General features: G+C 42.4%; 1 protein-coding gene and 1 long non-coding RNA gene across 2 annotated transcripts in view; one reads left to right on the top strand and one right to left on the bottom strand.

Annotated features, from left to right (window-relative positions):
• The window catches only part of LOC119495900 (serine/threonine-protein kinase 32C-like), an 82,524-nt gene that overhangs the window by 41,762 nt on the left and 12,779 nt on the right, over window positions 1-27,983 (top strand). Inside the window, exons 3-8 of the mRNA XM_037782812.1 lie at window positions 10,097-10,248; window positions 20,004-20,177; window positions 25,766-25,803; window positions 26,997-27,086; window positions 27,628-27,731; window positions 27,855-27,971. Of these exons, the coding sequence (XP_037638740.1) occupies window positions 10,097-10,248; window positions 20,004-20,177; window positions 25,766-25,803; window positions 26,997-27,086; window positions 27,628-27,731; window positions 27,855-27,971 (675 nt within the window). The remainder of the gene's footprint in view (window positions 1-10,096; window positions 10,249-20,003; window positions 20,178-25,765; window positions 25,804-26,996; window positions 27,087-27,627; window positions 27,732-27,854; window positions 27,972-27,983) is intronic.
• On the bottom strand, window positions 23,778-25,238 carry LOC119495901. Its single transcript, XR_005208589.1, has 2 exons — window positions 24,275-25,238; window positions 23,778-24,197 (listed from the first exon to the last, which is right to left on the bottom strand). It is a non-coding gene; the product is annotated as an uncharacterized LOC119495901 (long non-coding RNA).

The raw sequence follows: 27,983 nt of genomic DNA, 5'->3' as shown, positions 1-27,983 counted from the left end.
TTTGCAACAATATCGATTACAGCGTCTTTGAATAATCTTTACCCTTTCAGTATGCAGTCTCTGATGGTCCGTTGAATAGGATTTGCTGAATTATTAATGAATTGCTGTTGCTTCTTTTAATGGGTTACTGTTGCTTTCAAACCTGCGTTTACAAATAGCCGCTCTCATCACAAGCCGTGGAGGAACCTGCCATTGTTATTCTGTAATTGCTGCTCGTATTGCCTCATTAGAGATCCTCAAAAGTTTTTTTCAAAACATATGGGTGAATAACTGTGTTGGCTTTATTTAGAATAGTGGATTTTTTTTAATGTGGTGTTCAATCGCAGGAAACGTGTTTCTGTGGCTGCCAGGCGCCCCCGGCTGACCCTATGGAGATTAACTCCAGGAAACAGCCCGCCGAGCTCCTCGTTATTAGTTGCCGTTCTCCTTTCTTAGCACTGATTAAATAATGATTGTGCTGCAGAAAAACAAAGTTAGTTTCATGCTTCAGAGCTCCAGACTATTAAAAGTGAGCATCGGATGCAGAAGATGTGACACAAAGGAGGGTATCTTTGAGGATGAGACGGACAGGTGCTCTCATCCGTGGCGTTCCTTCGCGTGCGGCGTCCTTGCCTTTGAATTCGCCCCACATCAAATGACTCCTCACTTCTAACGCTGTCCACAGAGAAATCAATAGGTTCCGCCTTTACGTTTACTATGTGTGTGACCACCTCTAAAAAGCTGTCTTTAGTTGAGATAAACAGGTGCTATGTGCAGCTGGTGGTCAGAGATTACAGCCAACGTTGTGACAGCGTCTCACCTGGGGCCAGCGCTGTCGTCCTACCCTCTGCTTGGAGACGAGGAATCTGGAGCGAAGTATAAAACGGACACAGCCCGTGTGAATGAAAGGCCTGTTTGTTTTCCTTCAATTGTATTTGCTCATTAACCGCAACACCATTCAAGTTCCGTGTTGCATGATGGGACTAGAGCAGTCTGACAGCTGCCGTGCTGCATTCACTGTCACCTGGACCGTGACAGCAAGTTTTACTCGCACGCTGTAGGTAAATACAGCTGGTCAAAACTCTGGAGTACATTCAGAGCTCCACCGCATACAAGAACCTGTTTGTATTTAATTCATGGTAAACAAGTGAATATAAGTGAGAGCAGCACATTAAAGGATAAGTCTGGTGGTTATATTCTATATTTTTCTGTTTGTCAACAAATCCCATGAAAAGACCAGCACTTAATGTATTCTACTAACAAATATAGTCTGTGTGGCTAAAGCCTGATGTTCCTCTGTGCCTCCATTGTTGTCCAAAAACTATTAAAAACACATCAATGAGCCACACTGTTGTAGAGTGACATGTTACTTCATTACCATGAACACAGGCACAGCAGTGTTTTTTGGCATACATTGTCTGGCTGCCGGAAATACTCACTAGCACGTCAAATTTGCAGCTGAAAATAGTTCCCTACAAATACACTTTTTACTCCCGTGTCCGGATGGAGCAGATTAGATGGGTTTTTGAGCAGGTTTACTCAAATCTTTTCCAATGAAAATAATAAAAGTCACTAAAAGTCGTCAGATGACGCCATCATTTGCATAAAGCTTAGTGTTTTTCAGTGGGCTACCTCCGGGTCTGAAAAGTGAAGCCAATGCAGACGTGCCTTAAACTTGCATTCTCTCTAATAGCCATCAGGGGGCGACTCCTCTGGTTGCAAAAAGTAGTCTGATTGTATAGAAGTCTATGAGAAAATGAGCCTACTTCTCGCTTGATTTATTACCTCAGTAAACATTGTAAACATGAGTTTATGGTCTCAATCGCTAGTTTCAAGTGTTCTTCAATACAGCATGATGTTCATTTAGTAAATTATGGTCCCATTTAGAGTCAAATACACCATAAAGCAGGGTATGCTTTAGGGCGTGGCTACCTTTTATTGACAGGTCGCTACCACGGTGTTGTCCGGTCTGGGAGTTGTCCTGTTTGCGTCTTACAACTTTCACAGTTCACAAAAAAACAACATGGCGACGGCCAAATAAAAAAAAGGCGACGACCAAAATGCCGAACACGAGGCTTCAAAACGGCAATCCACAAACCAATGGATGACGTCACGGTGACTACGTCCACTTCTTATATACATTCTATGGTGGTTTTGCATGGCATGGTGCCATGGCAACACTGTTTTTATACCTCAGCGCTGGCGACAGCTGTAGCAGGAGGCATTATGTTTTCGGGTTGTCCGTCCGTCAGTCAGTCCCATTCTCGTGAATGCAAGATATCAGGAACACCTGAAGGAAATTTCTTCAACTTTGGCACAAACATCCACCTGGACTCAATGAGTTGGTTAGATTTTGGTGGTCAAAGGTCACTGTGACCTCACAAAAACAATTTTTTTGCCATAACTCAAGAATTCATATGCTAATTCTGACAATTTCACAGAAATGTCTAACAGGATAAAATGATGAAGTGATGACATTTTGGACAGACATGGGTGTAAACTGCAAACTGACTGGTTGGTGGAGGCGTACATAATTCTAGTTGAGTGTTAAAATCTGAATAAATTATACTTGAAGATTATAAGCTTATTTAATCATGTATTGAATAATGTTGTAAATAAACATTGTTTACTAAAATTTGAAGCCAATTTGTCCAGCGGACATCACCATGAGGTCCTTTTAGTTGGATGACTCATGCTGGCTGGAGGCTAGAACATCCAGAGCCTGATCTGGTGAATAATGTGCCAGTTCTTTAGCCAGCTCTTTCCCCAGATGCACCGCCAGCCAGCCAGCCAGCGGAGAAATCTGGCACCGTCCTCGGACTCGCCCCCGGCTTCCACCCTGCCTGTTCGAAAACAAAATGACCTTTATCTGTGACAAATATTCAAAGGCAATCTAAATAGCAGGTGTTCCTAAATTAGAATTTAACAATGAAAACCTCGACTGCAGTTTAATCGTAGGTTGGCTCATGCTGACCATTAGCATTTTGGAGATAATGTTACAGAATTAATTAGGAACACTTTAGTGTCCATTACTGCTGGGAGGGAATCGGTCTCAGAAGCCATCACTCTACCGGTGCCTCAGTCCTCAGCCGGCACAACACAGCGATAGCTGCAATCTTCCATCTCACCGGATTTCAATCTAGGTGAAAATGTCTCCATTCATATGCAAATAGATTGCAAAACATTCTCCCTGACACCTCACGCCTCAAAATTGTTACTTTCTTCTGCTCCCTACTAAACTGGCCTAATGCACTGAATTGCTAATATGCCCAATGAATATATGAATAAATCCTTTTTAAAAAGTCATCATTTCACAGCGCTGACCGGCTCCTGAGGATTCCAGATAAGATGGGGCTGCTGGGAGATGACTGACAGCGTGATAACTGGTTTTACATTTTACACAGCTGCCACAATCATTAGTCTTCCAATAAAGAAAATCTAAAAATAGCTGGATTTAATGCAAAGTTCTGTATTTAGCAACAGAGAGAATGGTCAAATGGTCAAAAATATACAGTATGATCAGGGAAACATGAATCAAATGAACGGGAGTTTTGTGTACAAAGTCTGACAATATACAGTAAACAACTTACTGAGGTGAACTTGAACTAAGGAACGTGCACAGAGTATTGAGGGGTAGTGGAAGTAATCCAAAACAGAACAATGAAATATTTCAGCTTCAAACATTCACCTGTTTGGCTGAATTATTTCTCTCTGCCTCCGTCAGCTCTCTTTAGAGCTCCTGCAATCACTGTGCAACACTGTGTAAAACCCTTTTCATCTTCGGTAACCACAGTCAACAATTAACCTTTTACAGTGTTAAGCAACAAGCTTAGAGCTCCAAGATATCTCATGCTACACAATCAAGTAAGTAACATGCTAATCTCTCTATATATATACATAGGTATATACTGTAGGTAGGATATAGGTCTCATCTTAATCTTTGAAAGACATTAATTCCTAGTTAAAGTGATGACTTGTTGAATAGGATTTTGGCAGGCTTTTCCACAACAGTAATTATAAGAATAGCAGCTGCAATAAGAGTTGTGATAATCATTTTTTGTTTGGTCCAGAGGGGCACATCAGCAGCTTGCGCCTCGAGAGCCGCCGTATACAGGGCACACATCCTGTATTTGAATGAAGTCACATTAAATATTCAAAGGATAAGAAAGAATGAAGCTGAAGGATGATGCTTAATGAATGCTGCTACTAACTGACTTTACATTATCATTAACATTAACATTTTCTAAATGAGACCATAAGATTTTAGATTTATTTCATACCATTCATCTCAGTATGCGATGACTAGATGCTTGCTTTAAATACCACCAGTGATCTTGTCGCTTCCTATATTTCATTTGGTCACAAAGTAATGGAGTTGTGAGCAGGCACCGTTTTTACTCCCCTCAGTCGTGCTTTCAATTTAACAGATCATATCTATAAAATTGTGCTCTGTACCGATAATAGAAAATAAATGTAAAGTCCACTGAGTGCTGTACTACGAGTGCAGCATTTTAAAGTTTCATCTGTCACTCATAGGCCTCATATAGAAAATTTCCTCTGAGGATAGTTACCACACCAACCTGGTTGTACAGGAAGGCGTATAATAGGCACGACATTACATGGACATTCTGCGTGTCCTAAGGATGTATTTTAGGCTTTTCGCGTGTTATTTGTACGCCGCTTTTCGCTTGTAATTTGTACACTATGCAAAAAAACTATGGTAACATCCACAGTTAGGTTGAGGCAACAAAACCACTTAGTTAGGTTTAGGAAAAACGTTACAGTTGGGCTTAAGTTAAGTATGTAAACAAAGTAAAATACGTACAGAAACAACGCAACATAAGTACAGAAAACACATCACAAACGTCAATAAAACACGTGACAAACTAACGTAACTTACAAAACAAAACACCAGTCTGTGTCCTGTGTTTGTTGGACCCATCCACTTCCACTCCCACCCACCATAAGCGGTCTTTCTCGCTTTTTATTCTATGTCACTAGCACTGACCTTTGAATATTTACGTGGTCAATACAGGGAACAGACTACATGGCTCACAAATGACACGCCAAAAACAAGAAAGGCGCTCTTATTGCACGCTAAATGCGTTGGGCATTATCGTGTCATTCATACGACTTTTCCTGCAAACGCACTGCCCACACAGCATGGCTGTTTCTCACTTGCACAAGGTATTTTGATGTTAAATGTAGTGTGCACAGTGGAGGTCTCTTGTGATTGGCACACTGGTTCTATGTAAGAGACTTTTGGCATGCTCTATTAAAACATGTTACTGCTTTTGCTCCAAAAAGAGCCATAAATAAGATTTCCAAAATAGGTCCTGAGCCAGTGAGTGTCTGTGTCTGTTTCTTGTTCCCAGATGATGCAGACATGGAAAATTGCTTTGAACATAAATGGAATAAGGTGCATATGGGAAGGACGGCTTATTTGCCTTAACAGTAGAGGGATAAAAATGTGGAGATAACCCTTTGGATTCTTGTATGCAGTATTTAAAGGAGTTTATTTAGTCTACCTTCTAGCACAGTGCAGATGGTACAGACTGGCCTGGCTAAGAGCAAAGAGAAACTGGGTCTGTGCTGAGCTCAACAAGGGAGATGGAAAAAGGGAGGGCCTGGAGCTGCGTTTTATCATGCTGAGGGCTAAAAAAATAGTCTAAAAAGGAGGTATGGTTGAATTGATAGTGAGACTTGAAATCCAAAAGCAGGATTATAAAATTTAAACCGGCAATAAGCAATATTTTCTGCTGATATTCCACATTTTTAAATTGAAAAATGTTTGGCTGTCTCCCAGAATCATATCTTTTCTTCATATGGATATGGGAAGTCCTCTGTGTCAGTATTTAAACCATCAGACAGTAAAAGTCTGCAGTGACTGGTATTGACAATAATTCTGATAACAATACAAGAGCAAAAAGTGTAAGGACTGGATTACTACTATATATATATATATATATATATATAAAATTTATATTATATTATACAGTGCTAAACATTATAATGTCAGCAGGGGACAGCATTTTCAACATAGACTGTATATAATAAGTGGACGTAGGCACCGTGACGTCACCCATTGGTTTGTGGACGACCGTTTTGAAACCGTTTCGAGTTTGGCATTTTGGCCATCGCCATCTTGGCTTTTGCAACCAGAAGTGACACTAGAGGGTGGAGCTAAGTACAACCGAACACTGAATAAGACATGTTTATGTGACCACGATGTTAATATTAACTTTCATGAACTGAAAACACTCTGTGAAAGGGTTACATTTCTAAGACTAAAACACGGACAACTCCCAGATGGGACAACGGCGTTGTAGCGACCTGTCAATCACAAGGTAGCCACACCCTAAAGCATCCCCTGCTTTATGGTCTATTTGACTCTAAATGGGACCATAATTTACTAAATGGACATCATGCTGTATTGAAGAAGACTTGAAACTAGTGATTGAGACCATAAACTCATGTTTACAATGTTTACTGAGGTAATAAATCAAGTGAGAAGTAGGCTCATTTTCTCATAGACTTCTATACAATCAGACTACTTTATGCAACCAGAGGAGTCGCCCCCTGCTGGCTATTAGAAAGAATGCAAGTTTAAGGGACTTCAGCATTGGCTTCACTTTTCAGACCTGGAGGTTACCCTCTGGTTTTCAACCAACTCATGGAACTAACTTAATTAGCTAGTTAGTTAAAGCTGATGTTGCCATTTCAGCCAATAGAATTGACAGTCTCTGTCAAGAAATAAGAAGCTGCTGTTGTTTAAACTGTTCGAAAATTACTAATCAATACTAATTTAGAGCGGTAATTCTTCATTTATCACCGTAAAACTGCACAGCTAATAGAAAAACTCTCTTCTTCAGTGTAATCTGTGAAGGAGGAGGAACAGGTTTGATGAATTTCAGCTGTGATGAGCTAATGAATGTGACAGAAGTAGGGGGAATCTGGGCTTGGAGGAGATCCAGACGGAGGAAACAGGAGAGACAGCCAAGTCAGACCTGGCACTCATCTGAGCTCTGTGCTTCTTGAGGGGAAACCATGAGCACAGTTAAATAGATGGTGTTTTACACAGTAATAGATTCCCTCCTGTCACCTCATGGAAAATGTTCATTTTAACACCTCATTTACTTTGGTGTTCATTCTTTAAATCTTCTTTTCGCCCGTTCAATCAGGTGAATAAAATCCACCAGATTTCAATAATCTTCATGATTTGTTTGTAATGCAGAGGTAATTTGAATATAGGAGACAAAATGAAAGTAACTCAAGATGAAAAATGTCAAACCATGCATATGCACAGCTGCACAAACATCCATCAGCATGGAAGCAAGGGAGAATTGCTCTCTCCATTGGCATTTTTCCTCGTCTTTTGTATGACTTAAAGACTGAGCAAATGAGAAAATGACTAGCTGAGATGGGTGGTATTTTTTGTAGTGCATCAGGGCCAGAGTGCCGTGTAAAACAGCCATCTGTCTGGCTCACACTGTAATGAGGAGACCTGTGCCTTGGTGGACAAATCAATCCAGCTAGGGCCTTCTGTCTGTAGCAGAAATAGCAGGGGGCTGTTTAGCTTTTAATGCTTCACAGGATGGTCAAGTGCTACACTCGGGGATACTTTTTAAGGCCAAAACAGCTGCTTAGGATTTATTACTGAAGTGCTTTGACAGTGAATAATGATGTGAACTTCCTGTCTTTTGTGAGGGTTTCGCAGTCGCTGTGTTTACACGCACGCAAGAAGCCAGGTTAATGGGAGGAATTAAATCAGGTAGTGTGTTTTCTTGCAGGTGGTTGGTAATGAAATTCCACCCAGACGCCCTCCCAGAGCTTTAAAGCAAGACTGGCATATTTCCAGGATGAGTAATGATGTTTCCTGCTGCCACAGTGATACTTTCAACTCAAGTCTTTGTCAGAAATCATCTGTCTCCATTAGAAATCTAATTTGAGTTAACCAGATTTCTCTTAATCCCCTTTTCCCCAGTTAAGGAAAACCAGGATTCTTGTTAAAGAAATAAAGACCTATACCAATATTTCTGTGCGTTTTCTTGTTAGTCATTTTGTATTTGATGCCACTGTACTGTGTGTTTTCCCTCTGGCCCACTTAGGCATTTTTACTGACAGTATTGAGCGTTGGTGGTATCCCTGCTCAACAGTCATGCAAATTAGATCTTACCACCCTTTGGAGATGGCTGTGAAGCCACATTAAAGGAGAGATTCAGATTTTTTCAAGTCTATTTTAATACACAAGCCATATGCACTGAATGATGAGAGTCATTGGTTGTTATTATTCATTCCTCCTCTTCATACTGGCCATAAAGCAATCCCCTTGTAGCACCAATAGCTCTCTCAACATACATTTGGCATATGAGTTTTGTATTTATCCAAACCTTTCATATCCTTCTTCATTTCAGTTTTAATCCATCTAATCTAAGTGCTGTATAAAGCAAATAATCTGTGTGTGTGTGTATGTGTCCTTTGCATATCTCGAGAACCGTTCATCCAATCTACTTCACACTTGGTGGGTGTATTGGTGGGGACCCAAGGATATTCAGTGTTGCAGTTGGTGCACTTTGGATACGTGACATGTTCAATATTAAAGGAACAGTGTGTAACATTTCATAAAATATTCTTAAGGTTGCATCAAAGGGCCAGTGTGTGGCATTTCTGGGATCTATTAGCAGGAATGGAATATAATTTTCATGTTTTCGTAAGTGTATAATCACCTGAAACTAAGAATAGTTGTGTTTCATGTTATTTACGTTACCCTTGGTCATGACGCGATCCTAGGAAAAAAGATTTGGCATTACGGAAGCCAAGCAATCGGCAATGTGCTCTAAATGGCCGCACTCCGAACGGGCACTGCTCTAGTTGATCAAGGACGCTTTCACAAGCCAACATTTAGTCCATTTTAATCGAACTCTGGTGCAGTTCAACCCCTGGTACGATTCATTTGGGCAGTTTTGAAGGCAGTAATCGTACTCTGGTGCAGACCAAGCAAACCAAAACGCAGGCTGCCTGTGTGGGCATTTGTTGAGATGGACGCAGGTATACGACAGGTTAACGTGAGTGGGAGACGACTGACCTGGACTTCTGCAGAAGTCCGATGTTTGATTGACATCTGGGCCGAAGAGAACATACAGAATATAATAAATAAAGTCCACAACAGTGACGTTTATAAAGTCATTGGAGATAAACCGGAGGAGAAGGGATTCGTGTGCACAGCAGATCAGTGCTGAGTCAAAGTGTAAACACTTCAACACCAATATATCAAAGTCTGCAATTCCTTGTATAGAAGTAGCAGCTCTCGAGACAAAAAAGATAAATTAATTCCTTCGTACACACCCCTCAGCAACTTAACTTTTTTATTTGGTCTGCTTTAATTTGTGCACTTTGAAACCGAACCAGACTAAATAGAAAACGAACCAAAACCATAAATTTCACCCTGATTTGAACTAAACAAACAGAATGTGGCTTGTGAAAGCACCCTAAAATGCTATCTGGTCTTAAGGTAACACAAGAAAAACAGAACGAGTGAAGATGTATTTCCTTATTTGTCTCCGAGGCAGGATTCGCAGCAGATAGATGATCCGTTTAATGACCGTGGTTGTCACGGTAATGTTACTGTAATGACTCTGACCTCTCTGGAGCGCCGTCCTGCTCCTGACCTTTCGCAGACACTTCCTGACAAAGCCACAAAACTTGTCATGAATAAATAATGAGGTGATTTGTTTGGAAGTGGTTTCTGCCACAAACTTCTGAATGAAGTTCATTAGAGGTGCTCGGCGTGTCAGCGTTTCATGCGCCGGTATAGGGCCTCTATCTCAACAACAGCATTAATCAACAGCTGAGAGATGCTGTGGGCTATTTTGAAAACATTTCATTTGCATAGCAGCGTCATGGCCGCATTACTGGAACTGAAACTTGGCTTCGACACCTTAGCAGTGATGTAATTCTCATTCCCTGCCAATACAATTCTGCAATTAGCACTGTGTTGTTGCTTTATGAATTCACATGCAGATTTTGCATGCAAACTATCTAAATACATGTTTCTCTTGTACTAATTTGCTTATTTTTTCTTTCTCCTCCCTCTTTTTCTCCCTTCTCCCTGCTGCAGGTATGCATTGTGCAAAAGAGGGACACGGAGAAGATGTACGCCATGAAGTACATGAACAAGCAGCAGTGCATAGAGAGAGATGAGGTCCGAAACGTCTTTAGAGAGCTTGAGATCCTACAGGAAATTGAACATGTTTTTTTAGTAAATCTCTGGTGACTATCCCATGTTTTTACACTTTCAATGTGGTCTGCACTGCCTGTGTCGGTCGCCTGCTTTGTCTTGTCTGTGCATCTTGTATATTTATTTACCCTCCCAGTAGACGAGTGCATGCTCACTCTAAAAAACGATGTACTCTGAGTAAATATTATGTTAGTGTTGCATGCTTTATTTTCTACATTTGGCACTTAGCGGAAAGTTTTGTTAGCTTCATTAAGGCTCTGAAACGCATTTCCCTCCAGAAACCAACAGCCTTTTAATTTAAGAAATAATTTACACAGCAGAGATATTTTGGGATATTAATTTTGACTCTGAGCCCATGAAGCACACATTTGATAATTACTGTGGTTCGAAATGACCTTACTCTTCCCTCGAGTCTGATATGTGGGTGAACGGAGGCTGCTTTCATTATTCAACGCTCATCTCCGAGCGGGACACATTTCTAAATGTAATTGGGGACCTGGCACGGCATTCACGGCATATTACACAAAGCACTCTCCTCTTCTGTAATTGGTAGACTGATATTGCACGTGCCTATCTTCTCTGCAGCAATCGCCGGCAGGATATTTTGTTATTCGCGCAATCCATGATGGATCGATTATGTGTAGATAACGAGTTGATGAACCAAGACAAACTCGAGCTCATTCCCTCATCAAGTTGTGAATGGTTTAAGTTTAATCAACGGGATATTGTTGCCAGCTAGAGGAGCCACTCTGCTAGAACAAACGGAGGGCATTTTAATGAGCGTACAGTAGTAGGCCTGTGTATTTTTTATAGTATAATTCCCTGCAGGAGTGTACGACTGCCAAAGCCTTCTGTGTTCTAGTTTGCGGTGTTGCTCTCTCTTTCTCTCTCTCATACTTTGCATCCAGCACTATTTCAAATGCCCATTAGTGATAAAGATGCTAAGCTGTATCATTGCGGCTACGTGGGAATGAGAAGTTTCACACCTCACACCTCCTCTCTCTGCTTTCTAAGTCAGCTTCACAGAGATGCTCCACAAAAGGGCCTGTCCATCTCCCTGGGAGCGTATAGAAAACACGCCAGCTTCCCCCGTACAGAAAATGTAACACTCACATACTCAGCAAACAGCCTTAGTTGCTCTGATTAATCCACATATTCTCATTTACATCCAGAAGTATAACAGTATAAAATGTCATAAACATTAAAGGGTCAGTTCACACTAATTATAAAAAAACATCTTATCTGATGAACCTCTCGTGATATCCATACATGCAGATGGTTTTTGTTTTATTTGCCAAGGATTTGAGATTTCTTCCCTCGCTCCAATACAATAGATCACGAATGCAACCTAAACAAATTGATTTTCCAGATCTGTGTGGCATTAGTGAGTCAGTAGAAGACATTATCAAGTGGCCCAATATTCAGTGGCCAGATATATACATTGTATTTGGTGGAGAAAGCGCGTAACGTCACACCAGCGAGAAATAACGAGCATACAGGTCACTAAATGCTGCCAACTACGTTATCTGTGGTCATGTACAGAACGTCAAATACCATGACAGACTCAGAGTTTTAAGTTTATTGAGTTTTGAAATGGGCGCTACAAATGCAAGCATTTTTGATCGTGTCCTCAGTCCAGTGGTGGTCAACACGTTTCATAGCTTGCAGCCATAGACGCCGCTGGTGATTTGGTTTAACAAGTGACCGTGTTAACAGCAGAATGCGTCGTGGTTGCTTGTAGTAACGGCAGCTGTTGAAAACACGAATCGAACATGTAGGTGTCCTTGTTGAGCCTCCAGTCGATTTTAAATACATCCTCATCTGTGTTTATTATCTACGCCAACCATTTACGTAACTCACTACGAGCGACCACGGACGCATTTGGCTGAAAGTCACCAGTTAACACGGCCGCTCGTTAATCCAGAACTTGAGTTCCACTGTTGGAATATCGATTCTGACAACCAAACACACAACAACAGGACATTTTGATGCTGGCAACAGTTTTAATTAAATGTTTAAAGCTTGCAAACTCATCTTTGTTTCTGAATTACGCCCCCTTATACTCACTTTCCTGCTTGTTTAGTTTTTTGTAACTGTGATGACCCGACCCTTCAAAGGGCCTTTATACGGCTTTTCTGAACAGTAATGTCCCCCTTCCCTCATCTTGCTCAGAGCTCACCTTCTTGTATTTGGCTGGCCCTCTCGAGAAGCATAGGGAAAGTGTCAAATCTGCACAACAAATAAAGCATCATAATGAGGGTTACAGAGAGCAAAGGCACAACCTCAACAGGCTGTTGTCAGCGCCATCAGATTGTGTGACGAGAGGGACGGCACATAAAAACAGCTGTGTGACAATGTCTGGATGCAGCTGTTATACTGTATGAATCTGTCAGTGCAGCGCGCTCAGACCCTGAACTTGAGCAGCTGTGTTGATGTTAGTAATCGCATCACCAGACTGGTCCCACGCAAAAGCCACCAGAGAGAGTGACAACGTTTATATAGAGTACCATTTTTTGGTAGCCTCATTGTGCAAACCTACAGTCAGAAGCTGACGGAAAATACAGTCTGGATTGGTTCCATCCTCATCAACTAAATTAATTAACACAGGACTGCTTTAAAGATGCTCTTCTGGGACTAAAGCCTTCCTGAATTGAGCTTTCTCTGAGCACAAAAACAATTATAATTGAAGGAAAGTTGTGCTAGAGAGAGGAGAACACAGTGACACATAAAGGAAATCAAATTTTAGCTGGAGTCTATGGTTTGTTCCACCCCAGTTTAAGCAGACACTGTGAGCATCTGTACATGACAGCATTGTTATGTGTTGCACCTGTATGCATCGCATAAACTGTCTGCTTCATTTAGCTGCTTCTTGGGACGCCATCGCCGCCGGGCAGGTAATGAGGTAGGACTGATGAGAACGCCGCTTCATCTTCCCATCGTCTCTCTTACTGTATAACAACTAGGATCCTAATTGGTTCACCGCGCGGGTATGTTGTTTAACCAATTCCCTGTAGATCAGACAGTTGCCAGTATATCCATAGGCTTGTCAAACACTGAGCGTTGCGGTTTCTGGCAATTTGGCACTTCAGCGTGTTATTAATGGTTGTGCGATAGACCAGCTGTGTTTTTTGGGAACTGCTTATTCTTAAAAGCAAACAAAAATGAAGAGGCAAGTCACGAGCAACACCAGCTTTGATAAAGCTTCATAGGAGTGTTTTTTTATTGATAGCGTGCCAGGAGGGAGCCATAGAGACACTCGGAGAGAATGCGGGAAAACACACCAAACATCTGTCAGAGGAAGTAATGATTCCTGCAATCACATAGAGAGGGAGGGCGAACATCACGTAGAGAGGAGGGGTGCACACGGCAGCGCTAAGAAAGCATTTGGCATTGATTTGTTTTGTCAAAAAAAAAAAGGAGATGTGCAGACTAAGAGGATTTGTAAGGTTCTCCTGCAGCTCTTACCTACACACAAAGACACACTTTCTGTCTTGAAGCTTTCGCTTTCATTGAGACATCCTGAATTTCCGCTGTGCTTTTGAACAGCTCCGTCCGTAGCTGCAGAGAAAATTCATTAGGAAGCAGCCTTGTGAAAGCCCACACTGAATCCCATCAGCCGGGTAAAGGCTGCCTTAAGCTGGGCGGATGTCAAGTTTTGCAGCCCACAATAATTGCTGCGACCATTCCCTCGCCGCGTAGATATGATGTGTAGGAGCCGGCGCTACGCTGAATGGATTACCTCGGAGGAGGAAAAATTAACTATCATCTACTGCACACACCAAATCCACATGAGAAGACGCTGACTTCGTCTTTCCCTCGCACCTCCAAGTGCAGGGGTCGTGTCTCCCCACCCAGAATAACCAGCATTAGGGCATAGCGATGGATCCCCTGGTCTACGGAGTATAGTACATCATTATAAAAGCAAGGTTTCCGCCCTAAGCGTTACATCACAACAGATCACTCTCAAATGTCGTCACCCGTTCTCCCCGAGGGCCGAGAGACGCAGCGGTGAATCATGACCAAATGGACGCTGCCACACAGTGCTGTCAAAAAAAACAACTCGCAGAGGGTAGCTAGGGTTGCTGCAGCGGCTGTCGTCAAAGAGTTAGAGCTTTAAACACAGTCCCTTGGGATCGTCTTAAAGGATTTTCAAAACCAAAACAGTGGTGAGTCAGGAGCGGTGTACGGCTTTCCTCTTACTGTCCGTCCCTTCATCGGAGTCAGAAAGCGAGCGAGAGGAGTGGCGAGGATGGATGTGCCGTGTCCTGCTCAGCCTCCATTAGGAATATTGATTTCAGGCCTGCATGGAACAAGGCCTTAGGAGACTGTGGAACAAATTAGCCTCTACACCCTCTGTCAGCAGATATAACAAGCTCTGTGAGGGGGCTTAGCCTTAAATCATCGTCATAAAAGGCGAAATACGGGATCATCTGTTTCTGTTTCACAGATTATTTTGCCCTGGATTTGCAGCCTTGAAGGACTTCTACTGCTACTTTTAAAGAAGAACTTTTTTTGTAGGACTTTGAAAGTGCACCTTGTGAAAGTAGGCCAACGGAGGTGTTGTGTCTCGGAGAGGCAGCGTTCACTCACACCATTGTTGCATCCACAGCGGACCACGCGGGGGGTGTCTTGTGATTGAGTCATGCAGCCGGCTCCAGCCAGCCCATCTCTATCATCAACTTTATGTAGGCCATCGAAACTTTGCAGACCAACTGGAGCCAACAGAATCACAAGCTCTTGTTTCTCTGTCGCCTTTTTCCTCAATACTCCTCTTCCGCCTCTCCTCCCTGCCTCCCTGGGCCCATTTGTCATTGTGGCCTGATTATTTCAGCCTGTTCCTTGTACTCCTTCCAGCCGGCTAACCTTCCTCTCTTAGTCGCTGTGACTGTCGCAGCCTCGTCCTGTCCACATGGCCTCCTCCTGGTTTTGGACAGTAACAGCTCTCCCCAGACGCCAGATTACTGCCAGGCATTCACTCACGCTCAAGGGTTTGACCTGCAATTCGTCTGTGCTCATTGTAAAGCACCACTCAGTAAATTGTGCTAATTTTTCCGTATGAGGAGCTGCAGAGGGCACATAAAACTAGATTAGTGGTGAAACATTACTTTGACCCATTATAGTGAAGCTCTATTCATAAAATAGTTAAAGCTGCACTAGTCAATATTTTTATATTGACTATAGATGTAATGACACTTGACTCTGCAGTTCCCTTCAGCTCTACAGAGCATTTCATTTTCTTCCAGCTCATTGTTTTGGTCTTACAGCCCGCAACTTTACCGTTTGGTTCAGTTTCACTGCTCCTATCAACTGTACGCTACCTGCCCAGTACCAAACAGCAGACAGTTAGTGACTTGCTAATGAATGTAGTGGAGCATTTAGAAGCTGAAGAGACAAATATTTCCCTCAGGAGTTGGTGGAAACAAACAGAACTGAAAGGAGAGTGAATACTAGACTTACCTCTACTCAAGGTTGCATCTTGTATCATATGGTAGAGCGAAACTAACAAGCAAGCAGATAGAATGATGCATGCTGCTAGCTAACTTTACCTAGTAGTCAAGATCTCCTCAGTGACTTCCAGCACGCACTGGAGCGGTTTGCAGCTGAGTGTGAAGTGTTTGGGATGAGAGTCAGTAACTCCAAGTCTGTGTGAGTCACTACCCCAAGTGAGGGAGTTCAAGTATCTCAAGGTTTTGTTCATGAGTGAGGGTAAAGTGGAGCGTGAGATGGACAGGCGGTTCGGTGCAGCGTCAGCAGTGATGCAGGCGCTGTATCGGACCGTTGTGGTGAAGAGGGAGCTGGAACGGAAGGCAAAGCTCTCGGTTTACCGGCCCCATACGTTTCGATCCTTATCTAAGGTCATGAGCTTTGGGGAGTGACAGAAAGAATGGGATCGCGGATACAAGAGGCCGAATGGAGCTTCTTTCGTAGGATAACTGGGCTCAGCCTTATGCATACACGGACAGCTGCAGACACCACGGACGCTTAGTAGTTCTGTTTATACTATCCACTCGGAGAATGTGCTCCGAACATGCTTAGTAGATCGTTAAGCTACATCTTGTAGAGTAGTGGCTGTGTGGACCTGTAACAACAAATTGCCAGTAGGCGGATGTCCGCACAGAGCCTACACCTACACCCTTTGATGACGAAATTTGCATCACACGGACCCCAGTACTCGCCGTAGCTGCGGACTTAGAAGGTATAACTCTGGGTTTAGAGATAGGATGAAGAGCTCAGACATCTGGAAGGAGCTCGGAGTAGAGATGCTGCTCCTTTGCGTCGAAAGGAGCCAGCTGAGGTGGTTTGGGCATCTGATCAGGATGCCTCCTGGACGCCTCCCTTTGGAGGTTTTCCTGGCACGCTCAACTGGTAAGAGGCCCTGGGGTAGACCCAGAACACGCTGGAGAGATTATATATCTTGTTTGGCCAGGGAATGCCTCGGGGTTCCCTAGAAAGAGCTGGAAAACGTTGCTAGGGAGAGGGACGTCTGCTGCCCCCGCGACCCGGCTCCCGAATAAGTGGAAGAAAATGGATAGTTGGATGGATGGAAGATCTCCTCACATGTTCTACGTTCATGGACTCTTCAGGAGATGTAGAGCTACATTCTGCATTCCAACAAACAGGTTACAGAAGTAGCCATAATGTGATCTATTCTTCTTTTCCCGTGATTGATGCAGACGCAGATGATTGCTGGAAATGTCTGTTCTATGCGTTCGTTCTTAATGACTCAAAGCCTAATGATGACGAAATCATCAGCCTGAATGTAGATCACAACCTGTCACATTTCATCTCTCTTCCTCGCTGTCATCCCCAATCTATACCATCCCCTTAAAGTAGACGATGTCCTTGAATACCAGCGTGTGAAATTATATTTCCTTACCCTGAGGGGCAAGATGAGGAGAAGAGGATATCTGGAAAGAGAGTGGAGCTGCCCTCCCTTCATATTAACGGAGCCAGTTGAGCTGGTTCTGGCATCTGATTAGGATTCTTCCTTGACATCTCCTTGTAAAGGTATTCCGGGCATGTCCATCTGGGAGGAGACCCAAGGGTAGACCCTGAGCATGCTCACATTGTATATCTTATCCGACCTAGGAACACATTGGGATCCCTCAGGAACATGCTGGAGGAAGTGGAAAGGGAGCGGGAAGCCTGGACTACTTTGCTTAATGCCAGAATATGCTAGAAACTAACTAGATCGTACAACATGTCGTCAAAAGGCAAAAGAATGATGGGGTGAAAAGCTTGCCATCATGGACGCCATGACCTCTCAAAATGTGGATAACAGCACACAGTTTATCCCCTCAACAGCATTCATGGTGTTACGGAGTAGAGACACTTGGTTGTACGGATGAAACATGATGGAAGTATTCAATTAATTGATTAGTTATCAATTATTAAATGAATAGACATCTATTTTGATAATCGATTAATCAGTTTGAGTATTTTTTTTTTAAGAAAAAAAGTCAAATTTCTCTGATTCCAGCTTCTTAAATATATATATTTTATGAATATTTTCTGGTTTCTTTACTCCTCTATGTTAGTAAAATGAATATCTTTGCGTTCTGGACAAAACAAGACATTTTAAGACGTCATCTTGGGCTTTTAGGAACACTGATCAACATTTTCACCATTTTATAGACCAAACAACTAATCGATTAATCTAGAAAATAATTGACAGATTAATCGACAATGAAAATAATGGTAAGCTGCAGCCCTAAAGTAGTCGCATGAAGAAGGAAAAAAAGGAGCTTGAGAGAGACGTTCAAACCCTTTATACTTTCACATATCTGGGCAATTGCTACATGAAGTGGGCAATGGGAAAATTGCAAAAATTGTCTGAAGCATACTGACCCCTTTACCCTAAGATATCAATAAGTGCCAAAAAGGGATGGATTCAAGTGCCCTTCAACTAATACTTTACTTGTCACTTTCCCTTCCTTTTATTGTTTACCCAGTTTTCCTTTCCGCTCCCAGACAGCAGAACACTCCTTTATTTGAGTTTCAGGACTGTCAAATTGGTGGACTTTACATTGTGTTTATCTGGAGCGAAGTGTTCCCAAAAAATGGGGAATAAGTTTGCGTTTCCTCCCTGTCCCAATCCTTGGCGAGAGTCTTAAAGGTGATGAGGCTTGTCAGCGCCGGAGCTTTCATATGCTCCCGTTGTCGGCCCGTATCTGACATCTCCTTGTCACCTCAGCGAAAGCGGGGGAAGGAATTGACAACCAGACCGAGCCGCTGCAGTCTTTCTCTTGGGAGCCCAGATATTTCGGCAGTGGATTTGGGAAAAGCGTTTTTGTGGAACAGTGAGATAGCGAGTGCCGCCTCATCTGTCAGCTGGATACTGTGAATCAGACTGTGACAATGAGGTGATAAAAAGGTGACGGTGAGGAGTCCCCGCCAACGGCAACAACAACATCCTGGGGGCCGGCCATCTGCTGCGGCCGCTCTGTGTTTTAATAGTGAGGCTGATATTTGAGAGGTTGGGGCAGGTTGGTTCACGGTGTCTCATGTAGGTGGCTCTATTGTCATTTCCTATTGAGTGCATGCTACAGGACTGTCTTGCAGTGCTGGCAGGGTGTGTAATGAAAAAGAGGAAACATTGGAAAACTTTTTGATGTTAATACAAAGCTATATGTGATGTTTTTGTGCTCACAGAGTCAGTAGAGTGTGCCATTATCTATCCCATCACATGAAAGTCGAGGCCCTTTCATCAATTAATCTACGTGGCGTTTTAGGAGAAGAGAAACAGTCCTTTCATCTGAGGCAGAGCCACCAATCTGTGCAAAGAGATGGAATGATTTTCGCTCTGCAGGCCTCATTTCTCACTTATACGGAGGCAGGAAATTGCACCTGAATAGGGCCAATCACAATGTCCCCATGAGTGTTCAGGACCGAGCCTGAAGATACAGAGGGAACCTGCTGCTATAAAAAAAAGAAGTAATATCGGCACAGTATCAGAGCTTTAATGGGAAAATATAAAGAATTGGCTCAGTTGCAACCCGCATTAAACCGGGTTTGATAGAAGAAACCACCAAGTTTGTTTTCCCTCCTCTGCAAATTGGCACAGGGGGCCTATTAAGATATTATTCTGCTTTTTTCTTGGATGAGAAATTAGATTCTGTTATACAAAAACAGTTTGTTCAGCCGTGTGGTTTAATGTTTTGTTCGGTGTCTGGGGCAGAAATTGTGGAGTGGAGTGTTACAAATCCCCACCCCGATCACTGAGAGGCTGTGTTTTAATTTGATGTGCATGATTAGTAAGCCTGATTGACGAAAATGTTTAGCGGACCACGAGCAGCCTTCAATTAAGTCACATCATGCAAAGACGGGTTGTTTTCGAGCTCTAATTCAACAGCCAGTTTCTCTCTTTTGGCATTTCCTTCAAAGACGTGTTATAAGGATAATGATGAGTGTTTTTTTACCGTCAACTGTTCACGCTCAGAGCCTGCCAGGAAGCACAACAGAAACCAACTCAAGCATTCATTGACATATACAGTATAACTATGTATTATGCATGAAGGTCGCTGATTCAACGGTATTTGTTTAGACGTATGCATGAATATGGCATGTTCTCCTGTAGTAGCTCGTAGATATGGCCTTTGTCCTTGTGTGGGTTTCTATAAACATGCATGTGTGTCTGCAGACGTTGTGTACTGCTTGCAAGAGCACACAAGCCCCTATACTGTGTGTGCTTGTGTGCTCAGTCTTTGCCTTTGTTCGTATAGCATGTGTTTTCTTTCCACGCTGGACGGTGAGTGAGCACTGTGTCCCCCCCCCCCCTTGCTCCCAGGTACTCGTTCCAGGACGAGGAGGACATGTTCATGGTGGTGGACCTCCTGCTTGGAGGAGATCTGCGCTACCACCTGCAGCAGAACGTCCAGTTCAGCGAGGACGCTGTCAAACTCTACCTCTGTGAGATGACACTGGCGCTCGACTACCTGAAGAACCAGCACATCATTCATAGGTACACGTTCATCTGGTTTTATTTCCTAAATTCAAGGCAGCTTCCCAGCCTTTTTGTGGATATTTATAAAGAAACACATCTTTCCCTAGTCTTTCCTGTCAACTACCTTTACACGGACATGTAAAAATGCACTGTGATTCGTATAAATTCCACAAAATCAATTTGTATGTAATCCACATAATTTTGAAACTTGAAATATAAAGAGAGACAAGCGCAGACTTTCACCCAGGAGACCGCTGTTTGTACCTCATTACGCCACTTCTGGAGGTATTTTAACTAAGACCGTAATCTTTTCCTAAACCTAACTAAGTAGTTTTGTTGCCTAAACCTAACCAAGTCGATCTTTTCTTAAACATAACTAAGTAGCTTTTGTCACGTAACTTTTGTACTTAAGTTACGCCACTTTTGGATTTATTTTAACCCAATCTTTTCCTAAACCTAACTAAGTAGTTTTGTTGCCTAAACCTAAACAAGCTGTTTCCTGTGAAGACGGAATTTTATTTCTGCATGCAACAGGCGGAAATTGACACATTTTGCTGGACATTTGTAGGAAAACGAACAAAAAAGGAGGAATAACTTTTTCGAGAGATATTATATGAACCATTGCCTGAGAATATGTTGGGCGGTTACAGCTAATAACGGTGTCCCAACTGACGGCATCAACGCAGAAGCATAGCACTCACCGTCGGGTTCCCCTTCAGGTAAACACCGTTATGTCTGTCAGCACTTTCGCCTTGTTTTCACTGGTAGCACCTTTAGCTGTAGGCTGCCAGCTCCCTGTGTTGAGAGCTGGGTGGAGGCAATAGAAATACTCTCAATCCTGTATTTAGCATCTTTAAATCAGTTATTGTTACAGACTCGCTCTCCACCTTCCTACACTTGTATTTTGAATGTAATTAATTTGTCATAAAAGACTCAAAACACACAATAAACAAAGTTAAAGATGAATTTGACTGAGCATTATTCTTCTTTTTCAATAGATATTCTGATAATATCGTTATTGTGACTTATTTTTGCCACAATAATCATGTAGTGAAAATCTAGTATCATGACAGCCCTAGTAGCATGGGTCCTTTAAAGTCCTTGGCGTTCAGGTTTTACACTGAATAAAATGACTTACACATTAAATAGACTGACACTCCCAATGTGGGACCAGACGTCTTATTTTCTGGGTTTTGATTCAATCTTCAAAATAGCAGATCAGAGAGAAACAGACACATTAAACTCCCAAATACACCCATTAAAGTGTTTTGCCCACAATACTTGGCAGATACAGCCAGTGTCAGGCCATTACATCATTATATTTTGTTCCATCAAATATACTAAACCTCAGTTCAAAGCACTGATGTGTTTCTGCATTTAAAGAACTCTGAATATCAATTCAAGGTTGTGTCTGTGACTTTTAGTATTCAAGAGGTTTCCTTCATTGTGTTCTGCTTCTCCAGCTCGCAGCGTTATTATTGGTGATTTATGAAAGTAATGGTTTACTCTTCGAGCTGGAACTCAAACACTAAAATTAATTTAAGGAAAAGTCAAGGGTCCTTTTCTTAACATCACGACTTGCGCAAGTGCATTATCTCCTCTCTATTCCAAAGGGAACGCTGCAATAAGCTTTTTCCTTTGTGTAAGCACTCTTGGTGTATCAGAACCACAAGGTCACGGTGACTTTCTAACTAGCTTTATGTGCACTTCTTTAGGCTGTAAACTTGACTCAAGTGTCTCTGTATAGATTTATATATTTAAACTCGTCTTCGTCATGTCCTGTTGACTAATGCCTCCGCTTCGACCTCACCGGTTATGACCACGTCCGCTCAGATGACACTACATTATTCTCCCAGAGGTGCCCCACAGCTCCCTAGAAAGGATAGTAGAAGGGTTAGTCATGCTTTTATTTTGGAACATGTGCCCTCTACATTTTCTCTATTTTGCACCATTTTGTACCTGCTGTTGTATCCATGCACTCACGATCACAGCATCAGGAGGGATGTGTTCGTTATCCTCTATCTAGAAGTCAAAATTAGCATTATAAGTAGAGATAACATAAAAGTATTAGACTGAGAAATATACCACACAAGTGAAAGAAGCCAAGCACACTATCTGAAGTCCTGGTGTGGCCTGCAGGTATTGCCTTATCTCGGCATTTGGGCATCCCTGTTTTTATTTCCGTTACTTTCCTCATATAAAGATAGCTCTAATGTTTGTTCTCATAATTGTTACCATCCATCATCCTCAACCATGGTGGGACTCGCTGTCCGCAGCTTTTTGTCCAAATATGCTGAGCGCAGCGGTATGTGTCTGTGCAGTCCAGTAAGTGAAAGAGCCGGATCCCTGCAGACTGCAGATTTAGTGCCGCAGATGGCTGAAAAACTGTTTGAACCTTGTTCCAAACCTCATTTGGGCTACATTTCTTCCTTCAAACAACAGCGTAGTCAAGTCAAGTCAGTTTTATTTATAAAGCCCAATATCACAAATCACGAATTTGCCTCAGGGGGCTTTACAATCTGTACAACATACGACACCGTCTGTCCTTTACAGTACAACCCTCGCTTCAGATAAGGAAAAACTCCCCAAACAAACCCCTTAAACAGGGAAGTGGAAGAAACCTCAAGAAGAGCAACAGGACAGACATGCAATACACGTCATGTGTACAGACTAGACCAACATAATAAAATTACAATATAGACCAGTGATTCTCAAAGTGGGGTCCGGGGACCCCCAGGGATCCGTGGCACTCTGTCAGGGGGTCCGCGAAATAATTTGCTGTAATTAAAAAATTGTGCTGTATCATTTAAAAGTGCATAGGTTGCCTGGCAACCACATTGCGACAACGAGAAGAAGAAAAAACTTGTCTGAAATCACATACTATGCACTACATACCCAATAGGTGTGGATAAACAGTAGTATGTGTCTTTTCAGACGTACTGAGCATGTACTTACCACGTCACTTCCTGAGAGCCTCCTTGCCAGTTCGAAACGTGTAACCATGGTAACCCTCGCCAACCTCATGTGACCAAATCGACGGATTGTGAGAATCGAAGTCTGATATAATTTGAAATATATATTACTCCTAGCAAAGTAAAATCTTACACTTACAGTGACGCGTTATTGATGTCACAGAGCTGTCCGTCAACGTCCTTTATGAACATTGTCGTCATTACCACATTGCATTGTGGGAAATAGAGTGTCCAGCGTTACATACTGTAATATTTAACCGGAAATAGTATGCAATTTGTGTACTATTGGTTCCATACTACTACCATACTACTACCATACTACTACTACTAGAAAACCAATAAGTGTGTGTTTCAAAAGCAACATTCAAGCATTAGTAAATAAATAATATACACATCAGGCATCGTAAACAGTATATATTGTGCATAAAAATATATCTTTATATGTGCATTTCATTCTACAAATCTTCTACATTTGCAGTGGGCTGTTTGTGTGTCATCACAAGCGTATGTGATCGTAATTTCAAAGAGCCAGTCACTCTCCCACGTTTCACTACATGACAGGTAGCCTAGTTGGCAAAGACGTCGGACTTCAGAACTGCCGTTTGTAGCAGGTGACAGATGTTGCTCATCTGTGCTTTTTTTTCTATTTTTTTTTCAACCTCTCCTTGACATCAGCTGTTCTGCCTTTGACACAATTGTGTCTCCTCTCAGAGGCGTAATCCAATCCCTGGGTATCCGTGGCCATCCCCAGCTCTACAATTTTGTTCCACCCTGTAAGTTTTTGACAGCAGAATACTATACAATTATTTTGTTGCACCAACTGAAGGAAGAAGGGTCTCTGGTCTCCTAGCAACAGTCAGCTGCCACCATGCCCAAGGAGGTAAAAATGGTCCTATGAGAAGAAGGGAAGTAAAAGTGGAGAGTCTCTCCTGTTTCCTCTCTGCGCAGATCGCCAGGTTGCTTCAGTCGTCTTCATCATACACTCAACATGTTAAAACTGCTCCCTGTGCAAAACAACAAGCCACTTCCCGTGCTGTTTCATGTTGGATTGGCATTTCTGTGCTCGCTGCAAAATGAATGAAACGTTAAGTGAATTTTTCTCTACATCAAACAAAATAGAACGATGCTGTAGCTGGCACTCACATCAGGCTTCCTCCTGTGAACATGTGAACATTTCCCTCCAGCCTTGTACTGCTGGATCAGACAACCCCCCCACCACCACCACCATCACCACCTCCACTACTCCCCTCCTAGAATTTGGCAGATGATATTAGCATCAGTTTAGCGTTGCATAGCCACAGCGAGCAAATGCGTCCTACGGGAAGGGTGGATGCTCTCTGAGGACCGTGTGTATTCTCCACACCAGCGTGACGTGCGGCATAATTAAATAAGCTGTGTGCGCTCTGTTAATTGCCTGCGGATGGCTTGGAGGGACTGGGAAATGTCGAGATGTGTGTGTGTGTGTGTGTGTGTGTGCCTGGATGTGTCTGTGCGTTGCATCGGTGCCCGGTGTAATAAGCATGTGCAGACAAACCTGCGAGAGCCTCCAGGGGGATCGGTGATGGCTGTGCTCTCATGCGCTCTGGCAACGTTTCAAATGCAGGAAATTAAAATGTTCCCCCTCTCGTTCTCTCACCTGACACACACACACACACACACACACACACACACACACACTTAACATGTTGCACCAACATGTACAGTAATTCACACATTCATGAGCCTAAAAACACCTCCTACAGAGTTTCACATCCACACATAGTGTACACATCTTATCGCACTCTTTCCTACCTGACCACAATCTATTGGACTTGAGGCACTGTTACAGTATGTGTTTCTGATTTAACTGAGAACTACAGGAACAAATAAGGGATTTAGCAAATGCCCTGAATCTGAGACACTTTTACTAACCGCAACAATTCAATAAGTGTGTTTCCATCCACCTATTTTCATGCCCATTTTCAATGAAAATAAAAGAACTTAACTTAATAAGAACTCATAAAACCTCTGGCATAAAAAAGAAACATTCCAAATATACAAACTCGAAACAGTCGCAGCTTGGTTAGGTTTAGGCACCAAAACTACTTGGTTAGGTTTAGGAAGATATCATGGTTAAGGTTAAAATAAGTACATTAATCCCAGAAGTTATCTCAGGGGGTGTGTCTTGTAGTAAAGTGGGTGTGTTGTGTAGCCTGCGAGACTGCTGATACACCCTTCTCATGCATTTCGGGGCGGTGAAGTATGTCCAGTAAACTCACGTCTCATACTCAGAAATTCTTTAATTTCTTGCATACACAAAATCGACATACTGCGGCGTTGGAATGCACTACATACTCAGTTTTACGTCATACTTGAATATTATTATTATTATATGAATAGTATGTTAGTATGTGGTTTATTCGCACCTGACCGGACAGTTAGCAAAATCAGCTGTATCTTGATGCAACCGACTAATAATATTCTCATTACAGTAGTGAATTGAAATGAATGTTAATATGGTTTGAATTTGAGCTGCACTTCAATGGAAACCTGACTGTGTTGTTTATGATATAACATTAGATTGTTATTCCGTATTAAGGTTATTTATGTGGCAAATCTTTTTTGATATGTGTGTCTGTTTTTGTCTCCTTTTAGAGATGTCAAGCCAGACAATATCCTGTTGGATGAGCAAGGTAAGGATGTGAACTGTTTGCTTTGACAGACTTATCATATAAATTTTTATGCAGATGATACAATCTTCTCCACCGCAAGCCGTGTCTAGACTACTGTGTGCTTTTAACATTCTTCAGACATCCTCAAACTTGTACTAAATGTATTTTATTCTCAAGAACCCATGATTCTATTTTGCATCTTCTTTCTAACCATACACGATGTAGTTTACCACTGTGTCATTTCCGAATCACCATCACAAGCTATTGTTCATCAGAGCAGATCCCAGAACTGGTTACCTCTTGATTCCCCACCAGTAAATACTTGGGGAAAACCGCCTTCCAGTTTTCTTTGCACTATATAAATTGAATAAATTACAAATGATTTTTAAACTTCCAACATCTCGTGCTTGTGTTGTGACAGGCTGTGTGTCTTATCACTGTTTTTAATTCTTCTGTTGTAATCAGGTTTTCTTGCAAAAGAGATCTTGATCTAAATGAGATTGAATAAAGGTTTTATATATATGTATCCATAACGCATTTGCGCATTTGCGTATTTGTGTATCTTAGTGTCTTTGTGGTCGGGTGAAAAGTGGAAATTGCGTCACAGCCAAAACCTTTTAAAGGTACAGTGTGCAGTATTTGGTGGCATCTAGTGGTGTGGTTGTAGATTGCAACAAACTGAGTACCCCTACGCGCACTCCTCCCTTTCCAAGACTGCGGTAACATGAGCCGCCGAGTGCAAAACCGCCGTTGGCCTCGCTCAGAGGCCATCCTTACCATAATGACAGGCGGTGCCACAGTTTTGCACTCTGCGGCTCACGCTACTGCAGTTTCACAAGGGATTCGGAGAACTACGGTGGCCTTCAGGTAACGTAAAATGCGAAAGGCTCTCTCTAGAGCCAGTGTTTGGTTTGTACGTTCTGGGCTACTGTAGAAACACGGCGGTGCAACATGGCAGACACTAATGAAAACATGGTTATGAATTTTAAATTCCATTTCTGCTAATAGATCCCCTGCACTGTTCCTTTAAGTGCACAGTATAAAGATAGGAGTGCGATTAAGTCCATCGTGACAAGTAGGACACAAAATGACCCTGCAGGCTACTAATGAGTCACGGTAACAAGGTCAGAGGAGTCAGGGACGTGTGCCCGACACACAAAAAAACACTGAAAATGGATTTAGTTGTGATGGATTTTGTGGTTGTTTTTTCTCAGGTCACGCTCACCTGACGGACTTCAACATAGCAACGATAATAAAGGACGGCGAGAGAGCCACAGCCTTAGCTGGAACCAAGCCCTACATGGGTAACTTTGCTTTGCAAGCTGCATCACAACCATCCTGTCCATCGTGTCTGATTGCTAGGTTGTATTCTTGGCATAGGAGAATTGCTGTGACATAGTAAACTGTAGTTTGTAGTCTCAAATGTACCTTTAGAAGAGACAGTTTAGTTAATTTGCATAAACTGTTTCTGACATTGCTACAGTGGGAAGATAACCTCAGTAAATATGAGACAAGCTTACAGTAGACACACTGTTCAAATTAGATAGTGCTGCTAAAGGTGCTAGACTCTGCTGATTTCTAAACATATTTTTGCTCGCTCATCAGCACTTAAGAGGCACTTGTGTGAATTAAATGATAGAAATTACAGATCTCGTGTTTATTTCTGAAAAGCCGAGGCAAAAAAGTCCCATCTTGTCTTTTGATTACACTGCACAGCTGAGGGAAAATAAACATGCTGACATTTTGGAAAGGAACATTTTGTTTTATTTTTTTTTACCACATGTACAAGCAGTGGTTTGAAAAGCTTTTCCAGCTCCAGAAGTGATTCTGTGTTTGTGCTTTCAGCCCCAGAGATCTTCCACTCTTTTGTGAGTGGGGGGACGGGCTACACCTTTGATGTAGACTGGTGGTCACTAGGGGTGACCATCTTCGAAGTGCTGCGTGGATGGGTAAGGCGTCATGGGAGTTTTTATGTTATAAGGTTGCAAATCTGAACTCCATTCATCCCTTCTCCTCTTTCTCTTCCTTATCTGTGTATTCATCCTATTTTTGTCATTGTGTTTCCACACCAGAGGCCCTATGACATCCATGCAAGTAACTCTGTGGAGTCCCTGATTCAGCTCTTCAGTACAGTCAGTGTCCAGTACAGCCCGGCCTGGCCCAAGGACCTGGTTTCCCTCTTGAGGAAGGTGAGCCGGACA

Source organism: Sebastes umbrosus, chromosome 10 (assembly GCF_015220745.1).
Source record: "Sebastes umbrosus isolate fSebUmb1 chromosome 10, fSebUmb1.pri, whole genome shotgun sequence".
Classification (NCBI taxonomy): Eukaryota; Metazoa; Chordata; class Actinopteri; order Perciformes; family Sebastidae; genus Sebastes; species Sebastes umbrosus.
The sequence above is the reverse complement of the archived record's forward strand: the minus strand, read 5'-3'. Positions and strand labels throughout refer to the sequence as shown.